This window comes from Bacillus rossius, chromosome 7, assembly GCF_032445375.1.
Source record: "Bacillus rossius redtenbacheri isolate Brsri chromosome 7, Brsri_v3, whole genome shotgun sequence".
Taxonomy (NCBI): domain Eukaryota; kingdom Metazoa; phylum Arthropoda; class Insecta; order Phasmatodea; family Bacillidae; genus Bacillus; species Bacillus rossius.
The window spans coordinates 60626720-60649094 of NC_086335.1; the positions used below are offsets into that span (position 1 = coordinate 60626720).

At 39.0% G+C, this 22375-nt stretch overlaps 2 protein-coding genes across 7 annotated transcripts; both read left to right on the top strand.

Moving 5' to 3' along the window:
• Positions 1-2321: 2321 nt before the first annotated feature.
• LOC134534154 (histidine protein methyltransferase 1 homolog) lies at positions 2322-12205 on the top strand. 6 transcript variants are annotated; one of them, XM_063372283.1, is made up of 6 exons: positions 2322-2511; positions 3977-4228; positions 4876-5042; positions 10820-11064; positions 11663-11778; positions 12077-12205. In XM_063372283.1, the coding sequence occupies exons 1-6, from the start codon at positions 2472-2474 to the stop codon at positions 12118-12120; spliced, it is 864 nt and encodes a 287-aa protein (XP_063228353.1). In that variant the 5' UTR covers positions 2322-2471; the 3' UTR covers positions 12121-12205. The 6 variants fall into 6 exon arrangements, with proteins under 6 accessions (XP_063228353.1, XP_063228352.1, XP_063228354.1 ...); XM_063372282.1 differs by having other exon boundaries at positions 2360-2511; positions 3959-4228; XM_063372284.1 differs by lacking the exon at positions 12077-12205 and having other exon boundaries at positions 2360-2511; positions 3959-4228; positions 11646-11756.
• Positions 12206-14486: 2281 nt separating this feature from the next.
• LOC134534574 (uncharacterized) lies at positions 14487-17090 on the top strand. The gene is made up of 4 exons (XM_063373056.1): positions 14487-14532; positions 15660-15994; positions 16097-16306; positions 16401-17090. The coding sequence occupies exons 1-4, from the start codon at positions 14487-14489 to the stop codon at positions 17088-17090; spliced, it is 1281 nt and encodes a 426-aa protein (XP_063229126.1).
• Positions 17091-22375: the final 5285 nt, after the last annotated feature.

Sequence of the window (22375 nt, forward strand, 5' to 3'; positions counted from 1 at the left end):
GCAAATACCGCTCAACTACATATTTACCATGTCAGCTACTGGAGGATATCGACTCTCGCTCTGCCAAAACATTCGGTATTGGGGCATACCAATAAATACCACGTGTAATAATATACCTAAATATTGTTTTATTTCGCATGAGCTGAAATTTGGTGTGACGTGATCCTTTTCAAAGGTGTATTTATTACTCTGATAGGTAATATTATCAACAATATCATCACTATAAAACTTATTGAAATACTGTAGCAGTGACTGTATTTCTGGCGGAGGGTCTGGAATGGAATCGAGCCACTTTTTCTCATCGCACAACAGTTCCTCTGGAAAACGCCAGTCCACAAGTGCTTTCGCTTTCTTTGATGGTTTCTGCTGACTTGCAGTATTTTCAACAGTTTGTGCAGACAATGTCTGTGTCTTGGTACCTGAAGATCCTGGGTAAATATGTATTGTACGGATTAGCGCCAAAAAAAATCGTACAAATATGAAATAACTTTCATTATATGCTATCTTACGTCCTCTCTTCAGAACCGCCTGCGGAGATAAAAAATTCCGAAAATACCTTTATTCTGTGCTCTTAAACTTCCTCTTTTCATTAAACCCGGCTGAGATAAGAAATTCCAAATACTTTTGGAGATATCGAATTTTTTAATTTTCATCCTGTGAACTCGTGCGGCGATAACGGTTGCTTGTTTACAAGTATCATTTTTTTTTTTTTTTTTTTTTTGCGATGTTCCCAAACGGAGAAACCTAAGATGCACATAAAGTTCTGCCATTCCCGATTACACCCGAACAATTCACCTTCGGCCAACCTCGGGTTTATTTATTAATATTTCTGTGTTTATTTTAATGTAGCTATACTAACCTAACTAACCATCCAAATGGTTTTAAAGTGTTTTAATGTAGCTAACTTATCCGACCACTTTTAATATTTCAATTCATTTTTCCTGCGCAAAAATAAATAAATCCCGAGGTTGGCCGAAGGTGAATATTCGGGTGTAATCGGGAATGGCAGAACTTTATGTGGATCTTAGGACTCTCACGTGAACGAATACATCATGTAAAAAGAAACTTACGTGAGTTTATTCTGTTCATCCTTTTTCCCGGTTTGTTAGGTCAGGTCAGCTACATTATAAATACTTTAAAACTAAACAACCAATAAAATTAATTTTATTATTTTTAATGTCTGTTCAGTTTCAAAGTATTTATAATGTAGCTGACCTGACCTAATCTACCTTTGTCCCATTTTGTTAGGTCAGGTCAGTTACATTATAAATACTTAAAACTATACAACATGTAAAATAAATTGATATAATTTTTAATTTTGGTTTATTTTGAAGTATTTATAATGTAACTAACCTTACATAATGGAAAATTTCTGTTATTTAGACATTCACGCGCACACGGCAAAATATAAAATGGCGACGGTCAAATTAATACACACGTCTGGTATAGCAAAATAAGAACGGCCATATCTCCAAAAGTATTTGGAATTTTTTATCTCCGCAGGCGGTTCTGAAAAGAGGACGTAAGATAGCATATAATGAAAGTTATTTCATATTTGTAAGATTTTTTTTGGCGCTAATCCGTACAATACATATTTACCACTGCTGTGCACGGTCTTATTTCACTTGAAAGTACTTCGACCTCTTCAACATCTTCAAAGAACACCATGTGTTCAAATGCATCTGGTTCCTTTCGGGGAGACCGCCCAATCGGAACTGAACTTTCCTCGTCAGACTCGCTGTCGCAATCAACATCAGAGTTTGTAAAATCAGGCACACTTAATTGTAATAACAAATCATCATCAGCGAACGTACCCATTGCAAATAAATTATAGAACTCTCACTCTTCTGTCCGTTGTTGCCATTTGGCAACATAGGTTTTCCACAAATAATTTTTACGAAAATCATAATATTTACTCTACAGACCAAGTTTATAATAGTGCTCCTGCATATAAAGAATCAACTTGACGAGATAACAAGTGTCAATTAGCAAAATAACTTATAAAAAATAAATTTTCCCCGAACACTGTTTTTTCAAAACAATAACAATGCAGCAGCCGCCAAATAAGCAATTCAATTTATCATCACACAACAGTGCTGCCAATACGTAGATAGTTGATTCCATCACGTAGCCAGATGTCTGCCCAAAGAAAAAAAAAACAAATATATTTTTTTAAATATTTTATCTATGGTACGAAAGTTACTGTTGCCATATGGCAGCAGTGGGAATGAATGGGCTAGAAAATATCCGAAGTCATCAGCGTATGCAAGATTGAAAAAAAAAAAAAATATTAAGTAGGTATGTAATGTTGGCCAACTTGTACGACAATTTTTTTTTAAATTAAAATTGAACCACGAAAAACAATGTGGATGTAAACAAAAATAAATGCTTATAACTGTCACCGTATTTTGGTGTGGCATGAGCCGGCTTTGAATTATATACTAAAGGATTTCTTAGAGTTGTAGTTTAATATGTTTAAATTTGGGTTTGATGAAGAGAACGAAAACGAAGGTAGGCTATGTTCAGCTTAGCGGTTATGGCTGTCTCCTGATAGTAAGCATGTGCCCTTAACCAAAATAATCAATTAAAATAATGTTTTCAGTGAAAATTTTAAATTGAAAGGAGGAAAAAGAATAAACTCATACATTTAACAATTTCTGTTAGTACTTTGGTTTATCATTTATCATAGGGTATATGGAGTTAAGTTTATTTTTGAATGAAAAGGATAAAATTTTAGATTTTGTTACATGTATTGGTTTATGCTCTTCAGTGTTGCTTCCATAAAGATGAACATAGAAGTTGTACTTTTTGTCACAAAAATAGCAACACTGATTAGTAATAAACCTGTTTGGTGAGTACAGTGCTGGTACTACACTGCTTAGGCCATGTTCAAATACAAGTATGCAGTTTTGTACAAACAACCTTGCATTCTTCACGTGTCCTTGTGGCGTACTTGATAAATCTGGGTGGTTTTAACGGTTGGCTCTTCCAAAGGTTAGCCGGCTGAATGGGTTGTTTATATTTTATATTTCAACAAATAATTTTATTAGAAAATCAATGTTTAAATGAAATGTCTAATTTTTAACTCTATTAGTGTTGCACAAATTGACAGCAATTTACCTTATGATTCTACCTTTGTTTCATAGGAACGGAAATGTGTAAACATGGTGCTGCCATCTGTGGCGGATGGCGCAAAACAAAAATCATAATTATAAAGGGAAACTTTATAGTATTAACTGTTTAATGAATGTTATCAAAATGGGCAGTATTTTAATAAAATTACTTGTTGAAAACCAGGTCCATAGTCGGGGTTCAGTATTTTTTCAAGTCTTTCGCTTTCATTGTAGCAGTTTCATTATATAGTTTATAATTTTGGTTCGCAAATCAAATGTTTGAATTGTCTACTAGCTGCTCCTGCAGCAAGTTCTAGCGGTGGAATAGAAAACACAATTTCTGTGTATTTATCATGCTCAGCATTATTTTAAAGAATTATTAGTGAATTATTGTGTCTGAGTATCGAATTATAAGTGTGTTTGCAACATGAGAACACATTAATTTGCTCGTTACCGAGGTTAAATGTTTACACATCACTGGCGAGTACTGAAAGACTCGTTCACATTCTTTTATTCAAGTTATTAATACCAGTCAAATAATTTAAACTGACCATGATTTTACACGTATTTAATTGACTTAAATGTTATATCAAAAAAGTTGGCAGAGTTTATCTAACTCGAAGTACGCAAGAAGAACGTACATTTACTTGATTACTTTAAGTTTTGACAGCCCTTGTTACGTCACTTCCGGGTACAAGTATGTATTAAGTATGTACTTCAGGCAAATTCGGACATGATCTCAGTGCTTGTCAGTGGGAGAAAGAAAATAAATGAGTGAAGATGAGGTACCTACAGCCTGTCTCGTCATGTCGTACGTTGCAGTATTATTTGAAACAGCGTGGCAGCATCGTGTGATTTTCCAGCCGTGGGAAGTCCTGGTGCCTGTGCCCAAGACTTGGAGTGGCTTGCAGCAGAGGAAGTACACCTGACCGAGCGTGCCATAGCTGCCGGCGGGAAGCCCGTGAAGAAAGTGAACCTTGTGTCGTACGGACAGCTCCAGCTGACGTACGTTGCTACTGATGATGCTGTTGCCAGTCTGGCAGAGTTGCCAGGCCAGGAACTCATCGCCGAAGCTGAAACTCTACGTTCTGACTTGTTGCCGGCCAAATATGAAGGTATTCTCTCTGTGTTATTTACATGAACGTGCGTTCATTGTTTGTATTATCGAAGAAAAATTTTTTGAGTGCTAACACAAGTATTTTTTTTAGGTTATACACTTGTGGGTTTTATTCCATTAATCTCCTTGAGTTGTTCTTAGTTAGTATTTTTTTGATTGCCCTTAAATATTGTTACATTTTACTATACTTGGATACTATAAAACTTGACAGTTGCGTAAAATGTTTTAAAAAAAATGTGTTAAAGGAGTTTTTATACTTTTGTTTTAATCTCGTAGGGTAAGCAGTGTTTGGAATGTCACTTCGTAATGGTAAGGTTGTGGTTCTTATGACTTCTTACAGATGATGCAGTGACTCTATTTCCTAATTAATTTCTTTTAAAGTGTTTGAATACTAAGAACCAACCTGTTACCAAAATTTAAAAAAAAATTTGTTTTTTGTGTTTTTTCTTCCTGTTAGAAGGGGGACGGCTGGCTGCCTCTTGCCACCCCACTCCCTGAACTCCCCCTCTGCTATCTCCCGACACCTTCTCAGATGCCAGTGCTTGTATCAACTTCAGTGCTGTTTAAGCCTAAACACAAGCACATTCAGGTGACGGCGGAAAGCCTGCGAAGTTCGCCGCCTTACTTTCCGCATTGCTGCGACAGGTGGGCTGAAGATCTGGGAATGCACGCACGACCTCGCCAACTTCCTCGCGAGCCAACCAGACGCCAGCCTGAGCGGGAGGAAAGTGCTGGACCTGGGCTGTGGGGCGGGGCTGCTGGGGCTGCTGGCTGCGTCGCAAGGAGCTTCCGAAGTGCACTTCCAGGACTACGTGCGTGACGAGCTGGAGTGCTGCTCCACGCTGTCGGAACATTGTCCCTGCAGTGGGAGGTCTTGGGAACCACACATTACTTAGAAAGTCACAACTTAGAAAACTTGGAAAAATCCATGTAACTTAGAAAAACACAACTTAGAAAGATCATAACTTAGAAACACACAATGCAGAACCACACAACTTAGAAACGTCATAACTTAGAACTATCACAACTTAGAAACACACAATGCAGAACTGTCATAACTTAGAAACACGTAACTTAGAAACACACAATGCAGAACCACGCAACTTAGAAACGTCATAACGTAGAAAGTCACAACTTAGAACTATCACAGCTTAGAAACACATAACTTAGAACTGTCATAACTTAGAAACACACAACGCAGAACCACGCAACTTAGAAAAATCGTACTGTAGAAAGTCATAACTTATAACTGTCATAACTTAGAAAATTCTAAGTTATGTGTTTCTAAGTTGTGTGTTTCTAAGTTATGACAGCACCCCGGAGGTCTTTAATCAAGCTGTGCTGGATTGTGGTACGTCAATGTACGAAGAGTCATTCAAATGTAAACTGGAAATTTTTGTACAGATTTATTGGTGATTTACGAAAATACAAATGGTATGCCTCATTTTCCTACATAGATTACTTCAACAGAAATACAGTTTCTCCATTGGATGTGAAGCATTTTGATCCCTTTGTGAAAAAAAAAAGACGATTGCAGTAGCCAATTGCACATGTACTGTTTGACTGCAGCGTCTTCTTAAAATCTTTCCCCTCCTATGCGTCCTTCAGTGGACCAAATATGTGGTAGTCGCATAGTGGCAAGTTTGGATTGTGTGGTGGGTGTTCAAGAGATTGCTGGACGCCGTTTATGGCTGTGACATTCCACTTCGTCGCACAATTTAGAAACTTCTGGGCCCAATCTAGCACTTGGGTTTTGCCCAGAGTTGCATCACCAAACTGTGCTTGGAGTCTCTTCACCATTTCACTTGAATTCACACCTTTGTTGGCAAAAAAATCAAATAATAACGCATCACGCAACTGACGCTGGTGCTGTTATAACGATACTGATGTGACGGGACATGAGTGTGAGTGAGGGTTATGTGCATGCCTATCCCCTCTCCATTCTCCTGCCACCGATTCCCCCTCACGTCACTACTTGAGTCAAATGAACAAAATTCCAGTTTATATTTGAATGACCCTCGTAGCTGTACCAAAGAAGTACTAATTTACAGTACAACAATACTTTAAAACCAGGTTTAATAAGCTGCTCTATTGAAGGAAAAAATACAGATGATCATTAGTCTTCTTCTAAAATTCTAAAGTTAAACTCAGAGTGAACTAAAAATCCCAGCGATGCAGTAATGCAACCTAAGTTCAACAGCTGGTATTTACTCAAAAAATTCTGATGGCAAGTTTACAGGACGTGTTGACCATATGCTGCGTGATTACAAGACTTTTCACTGCATGTTAAAAAGAGATTTTAGTGTTAATGGATAGAGACAAGCTTTTATGGTTTTATTTTTAATCCAATTATATTTTTAAAATAGAGGATTTCAATGTTATCATTTTTATTTTTATAAAGGCGGTTTTTTAGTACTTGCTACACCAAAATAGCAGTAAAATATACATACTGAAATTTTACAATAAAATTAATTGTAATAAATTGCTTTAACACAGATAGGGGAGAGTGGGGCACTTTCAGCATATATTGTTATTCATTTTATTTTAATGTTTAAAGTTGGTACAACCTTTTGTACATTTGGCAACACTTCTGACAAACAAATGCAGGCTAGTTGTGTTGAGGAATAAACATGTTTATGGTTTTTTTTTTGTTTGATTCACATTGATGGTAAAAGGTAATAAAATCATTGTTGTTGTAAATTAATATTTCCTGGCAGTTTTTTAAACAATGTAGATAAGTATTTTTTAAGCAGTCATTTGAAACCTTTGTGTAATACAAAAAAACTTTGTGATCGTGTTAAACAGAAGAGGTTAGGGCTGATGAATTATTAAATTGGCTTTTGTAGGATGGGGCACATTCAGCATGTATTGATGGGGTACTTTCGGCATGCCGATTGTACCCCATGGGGTTCTTTCAGCATGCTGGCTGCACTCCAGTGACCATATTCGTAATGGATAATTTACATGGCGATGAAAATCATTTGTTTTAGATGACAAGAACTTACACCAAGAAGACCCACAGGGCAGGAATAAGTGAGGACAGCATCAAAAGAGCCTTAATCGATGTCTTCAACAACACTAGAAGCAGCAGAAGTGTACCAGCTCAGACGTCAAACACTTCAAAGTCGAATCAAGAAAATTCTTGGGAAAATGTCTAAAGAGTATTATTTGCGAAAATACAGTAACGAAGACTCGGGACAAGAGAGTGAAGAGAGTGTTGAAGAATTTAGTAGCAAATATGCTGCAAGACAAATTTTCACAACTAAGGAGGAAGAACTACTCGCAACCTATGTAAAAAATTGTGCTGGTCTGAACTATGGTCTTAGCTACAAGCATGTTCGGCAGCTTGCCTTCGAATATGGTTCTAAGCTGAATAAGAAGATGCCCAAGAACTGGATATCAGACCAAATGGCAGGTTTAGATTGGATTAGAGGATTTTTATCACGACAAAAGAATTTATCGTTGAGAAAACCCGAGAGCACCAGCCTGTCCCGAGCATCGTAATTCAACAAGGAAGCAGTAGATAGTTTCTTTCACAATTATGTAGATGTTTTGCAGAAACACAACTTCCCTCCTAGTCGAATATACAATTTAGATGAATGTGGGGTTACAACAGTTTTAAACCTACAAAAATTGTTGCTGAGAAGGGTAAAAAGCAAATTGGGATTGCTGCATCTTCTGAAAGGGGGGAACTGGTAACCTTCGTAGGAATTGTGAATCCATCTGGTGGGTTCTTGCCACCAGTCTATGTATACCCAAGTTTAAGACATCCGGAAGATTATTTAGTTGGTGGGATTTCTGAAAGTCTTGCCCTTGGTAGTAAAAGTGGTTGGATGACTAGTGACTTGTTTCCACAAGTTTTGAAACATATTGCCAAACATGTCAAACCATCAAAGGAAAACAAACTTCTACTTTTATTGGACAACCATGATTCTCATGTGATTTTGGGGGCAATCAACTATTGTCGAGAAAATGGCATTGTTCTTCTATCATTCCCACCACATACCACACACCGCCTCCAGCCACTGGATGTTGGTGTGTATTCCCCTTTCAAAACAAGTTGTTCACAGGCATTTCATGATCACATTCTTTCAAGCCCAGGGAGAAAGATAACAATTTCAGATGTAGCTCAGCTAACAAAGACAGCAGTCTTAGCTGCGTTCACTCCTTCAAATAATGCAAATTAATTTGAGAAAACAGGGTTGTGGCCTGTTAATACACAAATATTTACAGAAAGAGATTGCATGCCAAGCTCAGTTAGCTCAAGTGGTTGTTCTGATAATGCTCTATTCAATCCATCAACTTCATTGGCTAGCACCAGTTGCTCTAATAGTGTTCAATCCCAGCCATCAACTTCGTTGAACCAGCCTACGACAGGACTCCTAACAAAACACCACAATGTTGTTAGCCCTGAACATGTGCGTACTTACCCTAAGACTCCACAGTCAATGAAGACAAACAAGCGACGAAACGCTGGAAAGTCAAGAGTATACACTGACACACCAGAAAAAAACAGAATGGAGGAATTGGAGAAAAGAAGAAACAACAACAATGAAAAAAAGAAGTGTCCTGTTAGTTGAAAAAAACTTTTTCCTAAAACCAAAGTGGCAAAAAAAGAAATAACTCATTCAACATCTGATTCAGATTCCAGTGAAGATGCAAGTGATGAAGAACTGCCTTTGCCATCTTGGAGTGAAAGTGATGGAGTTGACATTGGTGATTTTCTTCTAGTGAAATTCGCAACCAAAAAAAGTGTATTCATTATGTTGGCCAAGTGATGAAAATTGGTTCCTCAGAGTTCACTGTTATATTTCTGCGCCGAAAGGGCTCGTCCAGCTACTTCCATTGGCCTGCAGTTCAAGATGAAAGTGAAGTGGGTATTTGTGACATTGTAACTAAACTACCAAAGCCAATTTCAAAAGGAACTGCACGCACATCTGACATTTTCCATTTTCCTTTTGCATTTCTGCCATTGGTTGTTCTCTAAATTGAAAGGAAACACATCTGATGGATGTTTCATTTTGTATCTTTTTTTTAACATTGCTAATGTAAACACATACTCAAATAAATTAGGTGCCAAATCTACCCCATGCTAATAATGAAACTACCCCACTGGTGGGGCAGATATGGCAATGTGTAGTGATGATTTCAAATGCCTGAATTCATAGCTTTAGGTAAGTTTAGAACTGACAGAATTGTTACATTACTGTGCAATATAATGACATTGATAAAAATTATTATATTATATTTGTCAACTCACATTAATAATTTAAAAAAAAAAGTTTTTATTCAAACATGCTGAAAGTGCCCCACTTTCCCTACATTGTGAACAATAAAAATAAATAAGTGAGCATTTGTGGTTCAAAAGTGATTCAATAAACGATGCACAATAAAATAGATGAAATTAATATTTTTTTGACTCGTTGCAATTTGGTTCAACCTTTGTCCGGAAGTAACGATATTCCTTGGAATTCAAACATTAAAAGATTACTTTTTTTTATGATTTGAATTACATGATACAACTCGGATTTTGGTGCTATGAGGTGTATTAATTTGTATTTCGGTGTAATGTGGTGTTTGCTTTTCGGTGTTGTTTTAGTTTTATCGCAGTTCACCATATAATCTTGTCCCTAGTAGTGGATTGTAATTGGGGTTGTCTTGTGGACGCCAAAAAGCCAGGTTGGAACCCTGCCGAGAATCGAACCTGAGTGGGTTTTGGGAGAGTTGTCAAAATATAGACATGCCGTCCATTCCGATGCTAATGTAGATTCTTACCTTCGTTCTGAGCTTGATTTTATTCCTGGATCATTGGTGTACAAAATTTGTGAGTTTATGATTAGTTACACTATATTTAATATGTCATCATGTATATGATAGCTGAAGTAGTTAAGTTACTATCTAAAATTGCTTTAAAACAAAATAAAAATACTGCATATTTTATGACTGATATATGCTGTAGTTCAACTATGTTAAGTACTTACAGAGTAAAAAAAAAATGTAACGTGTTTCTGGTCCCTCTGAAAATATTTCCAGTATGTGCATACTTCACTCGACATTGTAAATAGACATGTTTGTTTTTGTGAGTGTTTATTTCCTGTTAAACATAGTGTAATTGTGTAAATGATGTGAAAAAAAGGAAAAAAGGAATTATATATGAATTTTTAACTATCAGTATATTAGGCAGTTTTAAAGAATTTCAGCCTGATGTAGCTACAAGATTCCATAAATTATAAAAGAATTGTAAAAAATACAAAAAAAATTTTTTTTTTTGCTTAGTCAGAAAGTATTTGATATTTAATGTGGAGATGTGAAATGTAAAACAGCTATTGTCGCTGCTGTGTATGACTGGCTTTCTGTGTGTTGTAATGGGGAAAAAAATAGGTACATTATTGTAGCCCACTCAGGATTTCAATAATCCTTCTAAAATAATCTCTCCATAACCATATATAGCTAAGTTGCTATAATTTCGTGATTGTCTTAGCTCTTGGAAGGGATGGGTCCTGACCCCACACACTACCTCCTTGGTGAACCAAAAGCAAGTGTTGTACTGTTTGACTTGAGTTCTCTGTACATGTGCTGCAAAATGCAGAATGTTTCAGTGCTGGCTAGCGTGACCTCGCAGAACGTCTTTCTGAATGCAAAAGAGAACGCAGCGACGCGTCTTCGATTCTTTGCCGGCGACTGGCAGTCTTACCTTCTGCTCACGGATGAGGAGTTCAAAGAAGAAGAGTCAAAGTTTGATTGCATTTTGTCTTCAGAGACGATCTACAATCCCAGCAATCATGCCAAGTTGTACTCTGTTTTCAAGAAAAGGCTGAAAATAAATGGAACTGTGTATCCTTTAAAATACTTTTAAGTACTTGAGTGTTCGGGTCAAAGTGTGCTTAAGAATATTTCTTTATTAAAAATCTTTGTTTTCTCTTCTGGAGTCAATTCTGTGATAGCATTCAGTGTGTGTATGGTTTAATGGTTAACATTAACTATTTATTGAGGATAAAAATCAAGACAAGTAAGATTTGAAACATTCTTTGTCTTGTTTACTTTTGACTGTTAGTGTTAGTGGTGTAACAGGGTCATTGCCAAAAATATCATTCAGGTAAGACATTAAAGTGAAAAAAAAATATACACCCAAAACACTTTCTGTGCAGTCTAGATAGCTTTCGCAGACCTGAGATCCAAGATCAGACTGGCCCAGGTCTGTAGATGGTATTGGGTTTGAGATGAAACCAACATCCAGGGCTTAAGACAACCAGGTACCATGGACCGAAATCTAACAGGGGGCCAGTCACTCTGATCAAACTGGCAACCTAGGCTTGAGAACTTTGAAGTGGGACCTGCATACATTATGTTAATGGTTTAAAACTGTAGAGATTGTACCTATAAGTTGTATGTACCTATACATTTTTTTTGTACAGCCATAACAGTCTAGTAGCTTCCTTGCTGCAAAGACTTATTATTTCGGAGTCGGTGGAGGCCTTAGACAGTTTGAGCAGTTACTGGAGGAAGATGGTGTAATGGAGAGTTCGGTTTGTTGGAAGTGTTCTGAAGGTTAGTGACTCGGTAGAATGTGTTACCAAAGGAGTACTTAAATTAATACTTTCCATAATACTTTTTCTTTCTGGCAGGGTTTGTGTATAGACATTAGCTAATTTACTTGGCTGTCACTGGTGTTGCTTGAAAATTTTGTATTTCATGTCATTCATTTTTATCTGCTGATAAAATGTTTCCCTCTTTGTATTCCTGTTAAAATGTTAATTGATTAATGGTGTTTTTTTTTAGTTGCAGTCTTTGTTTTGAAATCGTGTGTCTCTTTGGATGCAATTTCATATTATTTTTATTGTTACAGGTGTGCAACGAGAAATATTGAAGATTACTTTCAAAACTAAATAGATTTTATGTTTATTGTAGAAAATAAAGCTATGTGTTATATTTTCTCTACAGTTAAAGAGTTTTAATAAAAATCTATAAAACTAAATTTTTTGTGTTGTATTGTAAGAATTGTTTTTGTGTTGTATTGTAAGAATTGTTTTTGTTTGCTATTGTAAGGGATTGAATCATTCTTGTACCCGCTACGTAACGGTCTGAGGTCCTGAAACCACCAGAGTAAACGCTGGAAGGAAGGGGGAGAGGGATTAGTTAAGCCCTTTTCACAATACCGCGACGTGACGTCATACCTAACCAGCCAATCACAGCTACATCGCCCGCGATGCGCGACAGCTCACTTGGCGACGAGGCTGTTTCGTCGCTTCGGCGATGTCGCTAATGACGTCAGAAATAACAGCCAATCAGAAACAAGATTGTGGTAAAGAAGAATAAGAACTGAAAACAAGAGGTAAGAAACGATGTATTGATGCATCTAAGTAATGTTAGTAAACAACACGTGGATTTTGTTCAATTGAAATGAGTTTTGAAGAGTGTCCGATTGATGAAGCTCAGAAAAAGCCGTGTTTGTACGATGTTTCTAGTAACAAATATTGTAATCAGACAGAGAAAAATAATGCTTGGCTAGAAATCGCAAATAGCTTGGAAGTCCAATGTCCAATGTGCCATCGTTTATTATTATTTAGTAATAACAACACAGCTAGTACTCTCCGTCTGTGAATATTACGGGCTTCGCGATTACTATCCATAATTAAATGCTTCTACCAGTCAGTCATTGTACAAAAAATATAATAACACAATCTGAATATTACCGTCAAAAACTTTTGTTTACAACCATGTTGTAAAATATCCCCAGCAGAGTGCAGGCTGGTTCGGTTTCTTTCGCCAGCTGCATGGCGATCGCGTCGCGCTATTATGAAGTGCACTAGCTGGCGACATATATTTACGTCGCTGCCTTCGCTACATCGCGTCGCCAGATCGCGTCGCATCGCGGTATTGTGAAAAGGCCTTTAGGGGGAAGGTCAAGATCATTTTCAAAAGGAAAGAATTTGAAAGCAAACAGCAGGCAATGTAGGTAACAAAAATGTGAAGCAGTCAAGAGTAAATGGTATTGGTGTGAGCAAAAACTGAGTTCGAGGAAAGGTAAGCTGTGAGAATCCCTTAAGCTTCCTACTGTTTTTATGGAAATATGCCTGGCCGGTGGCACACTATTCAGTTGAACCGGAGAGGTTGCCAGTGTCTTCTCTGTGGTTTCTTCTAGAGAAATCGTTTTATGTTCAATTTTGATAAGTATAGTAATTACTCTCCTGATACTTGCATTTGGCACTCTAAGAAAGGCGGCAGAAAGAATATTCAGCCAAGAAAACATTGCAGACTTTTAGACGTAACGGCAAAAACGCAGTGTGACACCGGCCTTAGGCTGGGTATATAAACTACGAAATGAACACGACGCAACATGCAACCAACGCAATAAAATAACAGTCATTTATAAAGTACTCAAGACAACACAACTATTACTTAAAATTGTAAATAATAATAATAATAATTTGACCCCAGGCTTCTTTTGATAATTCATGTTTATCATGAAAACAAAACAAAAAAAAAAAGCCAATAATTTGATTTAAAATTTTATTTTCTTTCACTGTAGGAAAGTTTAACGGGGGTAAAAATTATGTATTTAATAAAAAAGAGCATCATTCTTGTATATGCACATAACTTCTGCGTCTTTAAAAATTATCGGAACTAATGTGGCCGTCGAAAACGCAAGAAAGCTGGAAGTTGAACGATAGATAGTTGCATTTCGTTATTGTGTCTTGCGCAATTTGTAAACCGGTAGGTACTCTTTCTTGTTGCGTGGTTTATAAATCAGACCTTAGCGGATAAAAGTGAAAGAAAATATGAGCGAGTCTTTCAGTAGGTACTCGCCAGCTATGTGTAACATCTAACAATTCACGTGTTCTCATGCTGCAAATAAACTTAATACAAAATTTAAAGTGTAATTTTTTAAAATAATGTCTAGCAAATTGTGTTTTCAACTACATTTCTTGACGCGAATCACACGTTTCCGCACCCGCGGCAGCTACGTCGATTATCGAATCATTCTGAATGAAGAGGGAAGTATTAAACTATGTAGTAAAAACGCGAAAAAAGATTGAAAAAAAAAATTACCTAACTCCGGCTTGGCTCCTGATTTTCGACCAGGAAATTTATTTATTGCTAAAATTAATTAAACAGTTAATACCGTACTATAAGATTACTATTTGGTTTTGTGAGCTTTGGTTCGCGCGACAGATGGCAGCACCGTGGTTGTTACTCATTTCCATTCCTTGACTTCCCGTTACTCCCTCCAAAAATGGCGCATACCGAGAGCTAAGATGTTACACAACAAATTGCGCGCCTCCCCGTTTAACAAGGGCGTTGGTGCTGATGCGGTTGCTTGCTCAATGAGACGGCGCGTCGCGGCAGAGGAAGCTGTTATCAGTGGTTAACTGCCGCTAGTTGCCGGGTTCTTTCCCGTGTTCTTGACGCGCGGATAGTCGGCGTCACCGCTCGATAGCTCATTGCTTCCTGTTTGCTGCGCAAACTGTGAGTGTGGCGAAACTCCCCCAGATGCGCAGTTACAGCGGCTGGCTGTAGAAACTCCCTCAGATGCGCAGTTACAGCGGCTGGCTGTAGAAACTCCCTCAGATGCGCAGTTACAGCGGCTGGCTGTAGAAACTCCCTCAGATGCGCAGTTACAGCGGCTGGCTGTAGAAACTCCCTCAGATGCGCAGTTACAGCGGCTGGCTGTAGAAACTCCCTCAGATGCGCAGTTACAGCGGCTGGCTGTAGAAACTCCCTCAGATGCGCAGTTACAGCGGCTGGCTGTAGAAACTCCCTCAGATGCGCAGTTACAGCGGCTGGCTGTAGAAACTCCCTCAGATGCGCAGTTACAGCGGCTGGCTGTAGAAACTCCCTCAGATGCGCAGTTACAGCGGCTGGCTGTAGAAACTCCCTCAGATGCGCAGTTACAGCGGCTGGCTGTGGAAACTCCCTCAGATGCGCAGTTACAGCGGCTGGCTGTGGAAACTCCCTCAGATGCGCAGTTACAGCGGCTGGCTGTGGAAACTCCCTCAGATGCGCAGTTACAGCGGCTGGCTGTAGCAACTCCCTCAGATGCGCAGTTACAGCGGCTGGCTGTAGCAACTCCTTCAGATGCGCAGTTACAGCGGCTGGCTGTAGAAAGTCCTTCAGATGCGCAGTTACAGCGGCTGGCTGTAGAAAGTCCCTCAGATGCGCAGTTACAGCGGCTGGCTGTAGAAACTCCCACAGATGCGCAGTTACAGCGGCTGGCTGTAGAAACTCCTTCAGATGCGCAGTTACAGCGGCTGGCTGTAGAAAGTCCCTCAGATGCGCAGTTACAGCGGCTGGCTGTAGAAACTCCCTCAGATGCGCAGTTACAGCGGCTGGCTGTAGAAACTCCCTCAGATGCGCAGTTACAGCAGCTGGCTGTAGAAACTCCCCCCAGATGCGCAGTTACAGCGGCTGGCTGTAGAAACTCCCCACAGATGCGCAGTTCCAGCGGCTGGCTGTAGAAACTCCCTCAGATGCGCAGTTCCAGCGGCTGGCTGTAGAAACTCCCTCAGATGCGCAGTTCCAGCGGCTGGCTGTAGAAACTCCCTCAGATGCGCAGTTCCAGCGGCTGGCTGTAGAAACGCCCTCAGATGCGCAGTTCAAGCGGCTGGCTGTAGAAACTCCCTCAGATGCGCAGTTCCAGCGGCTGGCTGTAGAAACTCCCTCAGATGCGCAGTTCCAGCGGCTGGCTGTAGAAACTCCCTCAGATGCGCAGTTCCAGCGGCTGGCTGTAGAAACTCCCTCAGATGCGCAGTTCCAGCAGCTGGCTGTATAAACTCCCTCAGATGCGCAGTTACAGCGGCTTGCTGTAGGAACTCCCTCAGATGCGCAGTTACAGCGGCTTGCTGTAGAAACTCCCTCAGATGCGCAGTTACAGCAGCTGGCTGTAGAAACTCCCTCAGATGCGCAGTTACAGCAGCTGGCTGTAGAAACTCCCTCAGATGCGCAGTTACAGTGGTTGGCTGTAGAAACTCCCTCAGATGCGCAGTTCCAGCGGCTGGCTGTAGAAACTCCCTCAGATGCGCAGTTCCAGCGGCTGGCTGTAGAAACTTCCTCAGATGCGCAGTTCCAGCGGCTGGCTGTAGAAACGCCCTCAGATGCGCAGTTACAGCAGCTGGCTGTATAAACTCCCTCAGATGCGCAGTTACAGCGGCTTGCTGTAGGAACTCCCTCAGATGCGCAGTTACAGCGGCTATGTAGAAACTCCCTCAGATGCGCAGTTACAGCAGCTGGCTGTAGAAACTCCCTCAGATGCGCAGTTACAGCGGCTGGCTGTAGAAACTCCCTCAGATGCGCAGTTACAGCGGCTGGCTGTAGAAACTCCCTCAGATGCGCAGTTCCAGAGGCTGGCTGTAGAAACTCCCTCAGATGCGCAGTTACAGCGGCTGGCTGTAGAAACTCCCTCAGATGCGCAGTTACAGCGGCTGGCTGTAGAAACTCCCTCAGATGCGCAGTTCCAGCGGCTGGCTGTAGAAACTCCCTCAGATGCGCAGTTCCAGCGGCTGGCTGTAGAAACTCCCTCAGATGCGCAGTTACAGCGGCTGGCTGTAGAAACTCCCTCAGATGCGCAGTTCCAGCGGCTGGCTGTAGAAACTCCCTCAGATGCGCAGTTCCAGCGGCTGGCTGTAGAAACGCCCTCAGATGCGCAGTTCCAGCGGCTGGCTGTAGAAACTCCCTCAGATGCGCAGTTCCAGCGGCTGGCTGTAGAAACTCCCTCAGATGCGCAGTTCCAGCGGCTGGCTGTAGAAACTCCCTCAGATGCGCAGTTCCAGCGGCTGGCTGTAGAAACTCCCTCAGATGCGCAGTTCCAGCGGCTGGCTGTAGAAACGCCCTCAGATGCGCAGTTACAGCAGCTGGCTGTATAAACTCCCTCAGATGCGCAGTTACAGCGGCTTGCTGTAGGAACTCCCTCAGATGCGCAGTTACAGCGGCTATGTAGAAACTTCCTTTAGATGCGCAGTTACAGCAGCTGGCTGTAGAAACTCCCTCAGATGCGCAGTTACAGCGGCTATGTAGAAACTCCCTCAGATGCGCAGTTACAGCGGCTGGCTGTAAAAACTCCCTCAGATGCGCAGTTCCAGAGGCTGGCTGTAGAAACTCCCTCAGATGCGCAGTTACAGCGGCTTGCTGTAGGAACTTCGTAAAGGCGCGAGGACGCAACACGCAAAGAAATGTGTATATAAACATTTACATAGATACGCACACATATATGAATCCATGTACTCATATAGGTCTATGCAATAATAATTATATATGTATATACGCTATTTCAAAGAATTTTTTTTGTTAAATTTGGTGTCCCGAGTTTCATATAGGTTTATTTGCAACGTGAGAACACTTGAATTTGCTCTTTACCGAGGTTACATGTTACACATCTCTGGCGAATAAATGAATAATCGCTCACTTTTTTTTCATAAATAATTTTTGCCAAGAAAATTTAATTTTTTTTTTAATATGTTGAATAAAAATCGTTGTTTGGATTCACTGCGCGATAGTTAATAACTGAAAACGATGTACGTGATAAAAATAAAATCGGAGCCTTCTATACATATTACTTCTGTATTTTTTTTTTTTTTTTTTTAAGTTTTCTGAACACTTGACTTTAAATTAATATAGAAGGCGGAATCGCAAGCCGAAATGCAAGAAGTTGGTAGTTGACCGATGCTTATGTTACGTTTTTGTGTCCTGCGTACTTTATACGCGTATTTGAAAATGTTTTTAACATTTTCGCGTCTTGAGTTTCTCGCATTCTTGCTTTTGCTGCGTGGATTGTAAACCTGGATTGATGCTACGGAAAATGCTTGATTCACTGTAATTTTTTGTTTTAATGGAAGAGACATATTCATGTTAAATTACAGATATTTGTAAATTTGTACATTTAAATGACAACAACTGCATCACTACACAATAGTGTTCGCAGTTATACTGGGTTCGGATTATCACCCGGGCCTTTATGCTTGGTGTTGTCCTAGTACCTCCAATAGTTTAAGTTATCTGTACACTGTTCCCTGAATAACTCTCCGGTTTTTTATCGCACACATTAATAAACATGTCAACACAAAAATTAAGTTAAATGATTGAATATTCGATTATCTTTTACATGGTTCAAAAATTATGCTTTAAGAAATATCAATTAAAATATAAAAATATGCGCTAATATTTGTAAGAAATACTCAGTATTATCTCAAAAACGTATTTTCATATATGCAAAATAACCATAGCCACGTGTTGTACATAGTTACAATATCTTTCTTGTAGTATTAAAAACAATTTCTTGGTAACTAATTTCCAAAGGAATCTTTTGTAGAGCAGAGAAAAGTATTTTCTTTGTAACAAGGACAGAAACATAAAACAAACAGGTAGGTCTCTTAACATTTCAGGGCGAACCGCAAAATGACCACATCCGTTTAGCCTACCGACCGTTTATCGGAGTCAAAATGAAAACCATATTGTGGCTCATTCGTTCTTTGAAAACATTAATTTGGACATACGCCATTGATCGTTTACTCTGTATGTCATAGAGAAAACCAAAGACAAAGAAAAAATTTCAATACACAAACACACAGAAAACAAGCATTTGACATCGCTGATTTTGGCTTGTTTTTCTGTGTGTTTGTATATTGAATTTTTTCATTGTCCGTTCTTCTCCGTTTTGTTCTATTATATACAGTGTAAACCCGCTAAGGCTTATGTCCAAATAAGCTTTTAAATCATAGTGTGTTCTGTTCCATAAGTCTGCAAACAGCACGCATAAAATTTTTGTTCGGTCATACAGGAGATTTATCGCAAATGAGCCCATCTTCCAACACCCGTTGTATTCAACCGGACTTTCGATAAAATCGCGCCGCATTCCGAATTAGGCCCGTTCTACAATGACACGTAAACGGAGACGGACCCGTACGGACTAGTTCGGCAGTGCTGAGCTCTTACGTTAACGGTGCTCCGCGCGACCAATAGAAGCCGAGTATTTGTCTGCGGTGGTAGCCATGTTTGTTTATGTTCTAAATACGTTAAAAATTGTATCGAGTAAGTACAAGAATAGCTAATGTTCCACTATCACTTTGTGGTTTATTTTTTTGACGTGATATCTTATAAATCGATGAACACCGGTTGCACGCACGAAAAAGCATGACTCATTGTCACGTGCAAGCTTGCAAGAAACGGCCAACCACCGTGCGAGAAAATCTTATAAAATATCAAACAGGTTAAGGCGGGCTTTTTAAAAGCAGCAATTTAAAAAAAATTGATTTATTTGTCCAATTTCGTCATTCCAAATTAACAATTTATTGACATTGATTTGATTTCTGTTTATTTCTATAACTAACAATAACTATTATTCGTGATTATATCTAAAGAAATTATTTAAATTAAATTTGCAAAAACTGTAAATAATATTTGAAAATTAAAAAAAAAAAAGTATGCAATTCTTCATCGATGTTTTCTTATGACGTTATCACGTAAAATTATCGTCTGTAAACCGACTTTACAGACAACCCCCTTTTTTTTATTATTATATATGTAAATTCTGCCCCTGCCAGAATCTCGAAGAACAACAATATGTATATTTTAAAATTCAATGAATATCTCGTAACCTTGAAAAATCAGTCTCAGTGGTTGCAATTTGTTACGTTCCCGTGCGTTGTGGAAGCAACAGACGCGGTCGTGAAATGTTCCTGAAGATCCGGCTCCGCACTGTAATTTTTTTTTGTAAACGGAACTGAAATATTAATTACTATTGGTAAATTACATGTTGGTAAATCTGTAAATTTACATGAAAAAAAAAATTGGTTGTCTGTAAAGTCGGTTTACGGACGATAGTCTAACGTGACAACGTCATAACAAAACATTGATGAAATGATTGCATACTTTTATGAATAAAATTGAATAATTTTTATTTTAATAATGAAAGAACAAACACTTGATATTATACTAGTAATCAGATTTTTAAAATGCAAGAATAATTAACCTTTATTACCGAAATTGTTGTTGTAATAAGCAATGAAAACCACATTAACTTTTCACTTCACTTTATAAACAGTCGACGAAACAGTTCACGCGTAGATGACTTGTAATTAATTTTAAAAATTGGCGTTTAGCTATAAAGTTTAAATATAATTATGAAAAAGTTTTCATATAAATAAACTGTAATAAAATATCTAACATAACCTATTATTACTGCACTCGCCGACAGATGCTTCTTTTTTAATAACAAAAGAATAAATACTTGAAATTATACTAGTAATCAGATTCATTTTCTTACGTACATTTGACGTAGAAATTATTTCATATTACACATTTATAAACAAAGTTTAAAGATTTCAATTCTGTCAGTGCGGTGCAAGCGTACAACGAGCGTAACGGGACACAGCGTAACGGGACATTTTTTCGTGCGTGCAGCTGGCGTTCATCGATTTATTAGACGTTGTCACGTCAAAAACTGCATCACTACACAGTAGTGTTCGCAGTAATGCTGGGTTCGGATTCTTACCCGGGCATTTATGCTTTGTGTTGTCCCAATAGGGCCTACCTCCGATAGTTGAAGTTATTTGTAAATCGTTCCCCGAATAGACTTTCAGCAGTAACTGCGTATATTTATAAGCATAATAAAACAAATTAAAATCGAATTATTGAATAAGCTATTATTTTTCTATAGCTAAAAAAGATTTTTTAAATAAAACTTTAATAAAAATATAAATTTTATTATCTCGAAAAAAAAGTTCTTAATAGCCATGCGATGTAAAAATTTACAATATATTTCTTTTTGTATTAAAAACTTTTTATTGGCAACTGATTTCCAAATGAATCTTTTGTAAAAGCATAGAATTTTTTTTTTCCGTGCTATTTTGTTCGTGCCATTCTGCCACTGCTATCCTGTCAACAGCGTCTGTAAACTGATCGAACATAATGTCTTGAACGTACGCCAACCACTGCTGGTTGTCAATCAGTCTGTGCCTGATGACGCGAGCGGATGCCGTTTCCCGAAACGTCACAACTGTTTCGTCATAGAAAAACCTACTGTGTTCATCCGTGCCGTCATCGTTGTTTGTCCTGATCACGTGGTCGGTTCCATGCTGGGATCGTCCGTGCTTCACTGCGTTGGTCCGAAGTTGTTTTCTGCATCGACTGTTCCTGTCGCAACTGCCTCGTTTGCTGTGCGCCTATTTTGTTCGTTTGCGCTGCAATTGTTTTAGCTATCTGTTGCCCCAGGATGCGACATTTGACATCAAATGATGTTGGCTTGTTTCCCATGTGTTTATGCACCTACTGCGTTAATCTATTCTGTCCATTTTAGAAGTTTTCCTATGGAAACTATCGCTAACCAGCAATTGCGTATGTCGAAGATACTAATCAGTTTTTTTTTTTAAATTGAGGGAATAATTCAAAGAACGCAGTGTTTGTAAACAGCTTTGTGTGATTACGAGCGCTTGGAAACAAACATGTGATGTGATGCTACGCAAGTTGACAGTTGGGAAACGGCGGTACTCCCCCCTCACGCAAATGCTCTCGAGAACTGACCAACTCGAGACAAGTTGTGTAACACAGGCTGCACTGGGTTCTTTCACACGAGGTGGGGGGGGGGGGGGGGGGGGGGGTTCGTTCTACTCCGAGTCTCTCGTCGACCTTTCAACCCTCTCGGGGCGCCCTTGCGCGCGTTTTACTCGCCGGGAGCAGTTTGGGCGGGACGGCCGTTCTTCTCGAGGTGCAAGGTGCTCCCTAGGTCACTCAGGTCACGCCCTTGATTCTCTTCCTCTCGAGGAGGATTTGCGAGTGTTGTTTCGGCCCGATCATCTACTTCTGCGTTGTTCGCAATGTCCAGTGTATTGATGATCGTATATTTATGACTTGATGTAAGCTTTTGGACATACGCCATTACTAAACACATGTATGTCTGTAGAAGAAAACTACAAAAAACAAAAAGACAAAAAACACAAATTAAGCAAAAAATTACTGTTTTCAACAGGATATATACACCACATAATATTCTATAACAGGAATATGGTCAACAAACAAAGAAAAACAATGAAAATTGGACTAAGAGAACGAAAAAAAACGAAAAAAAAAAAAAAAAAAAACAAAACACAAATGATGAATTGAACCCAAAAAAAAATTCAGCACACAGTTGAAACGAGACAAAAAAATATCGTACATT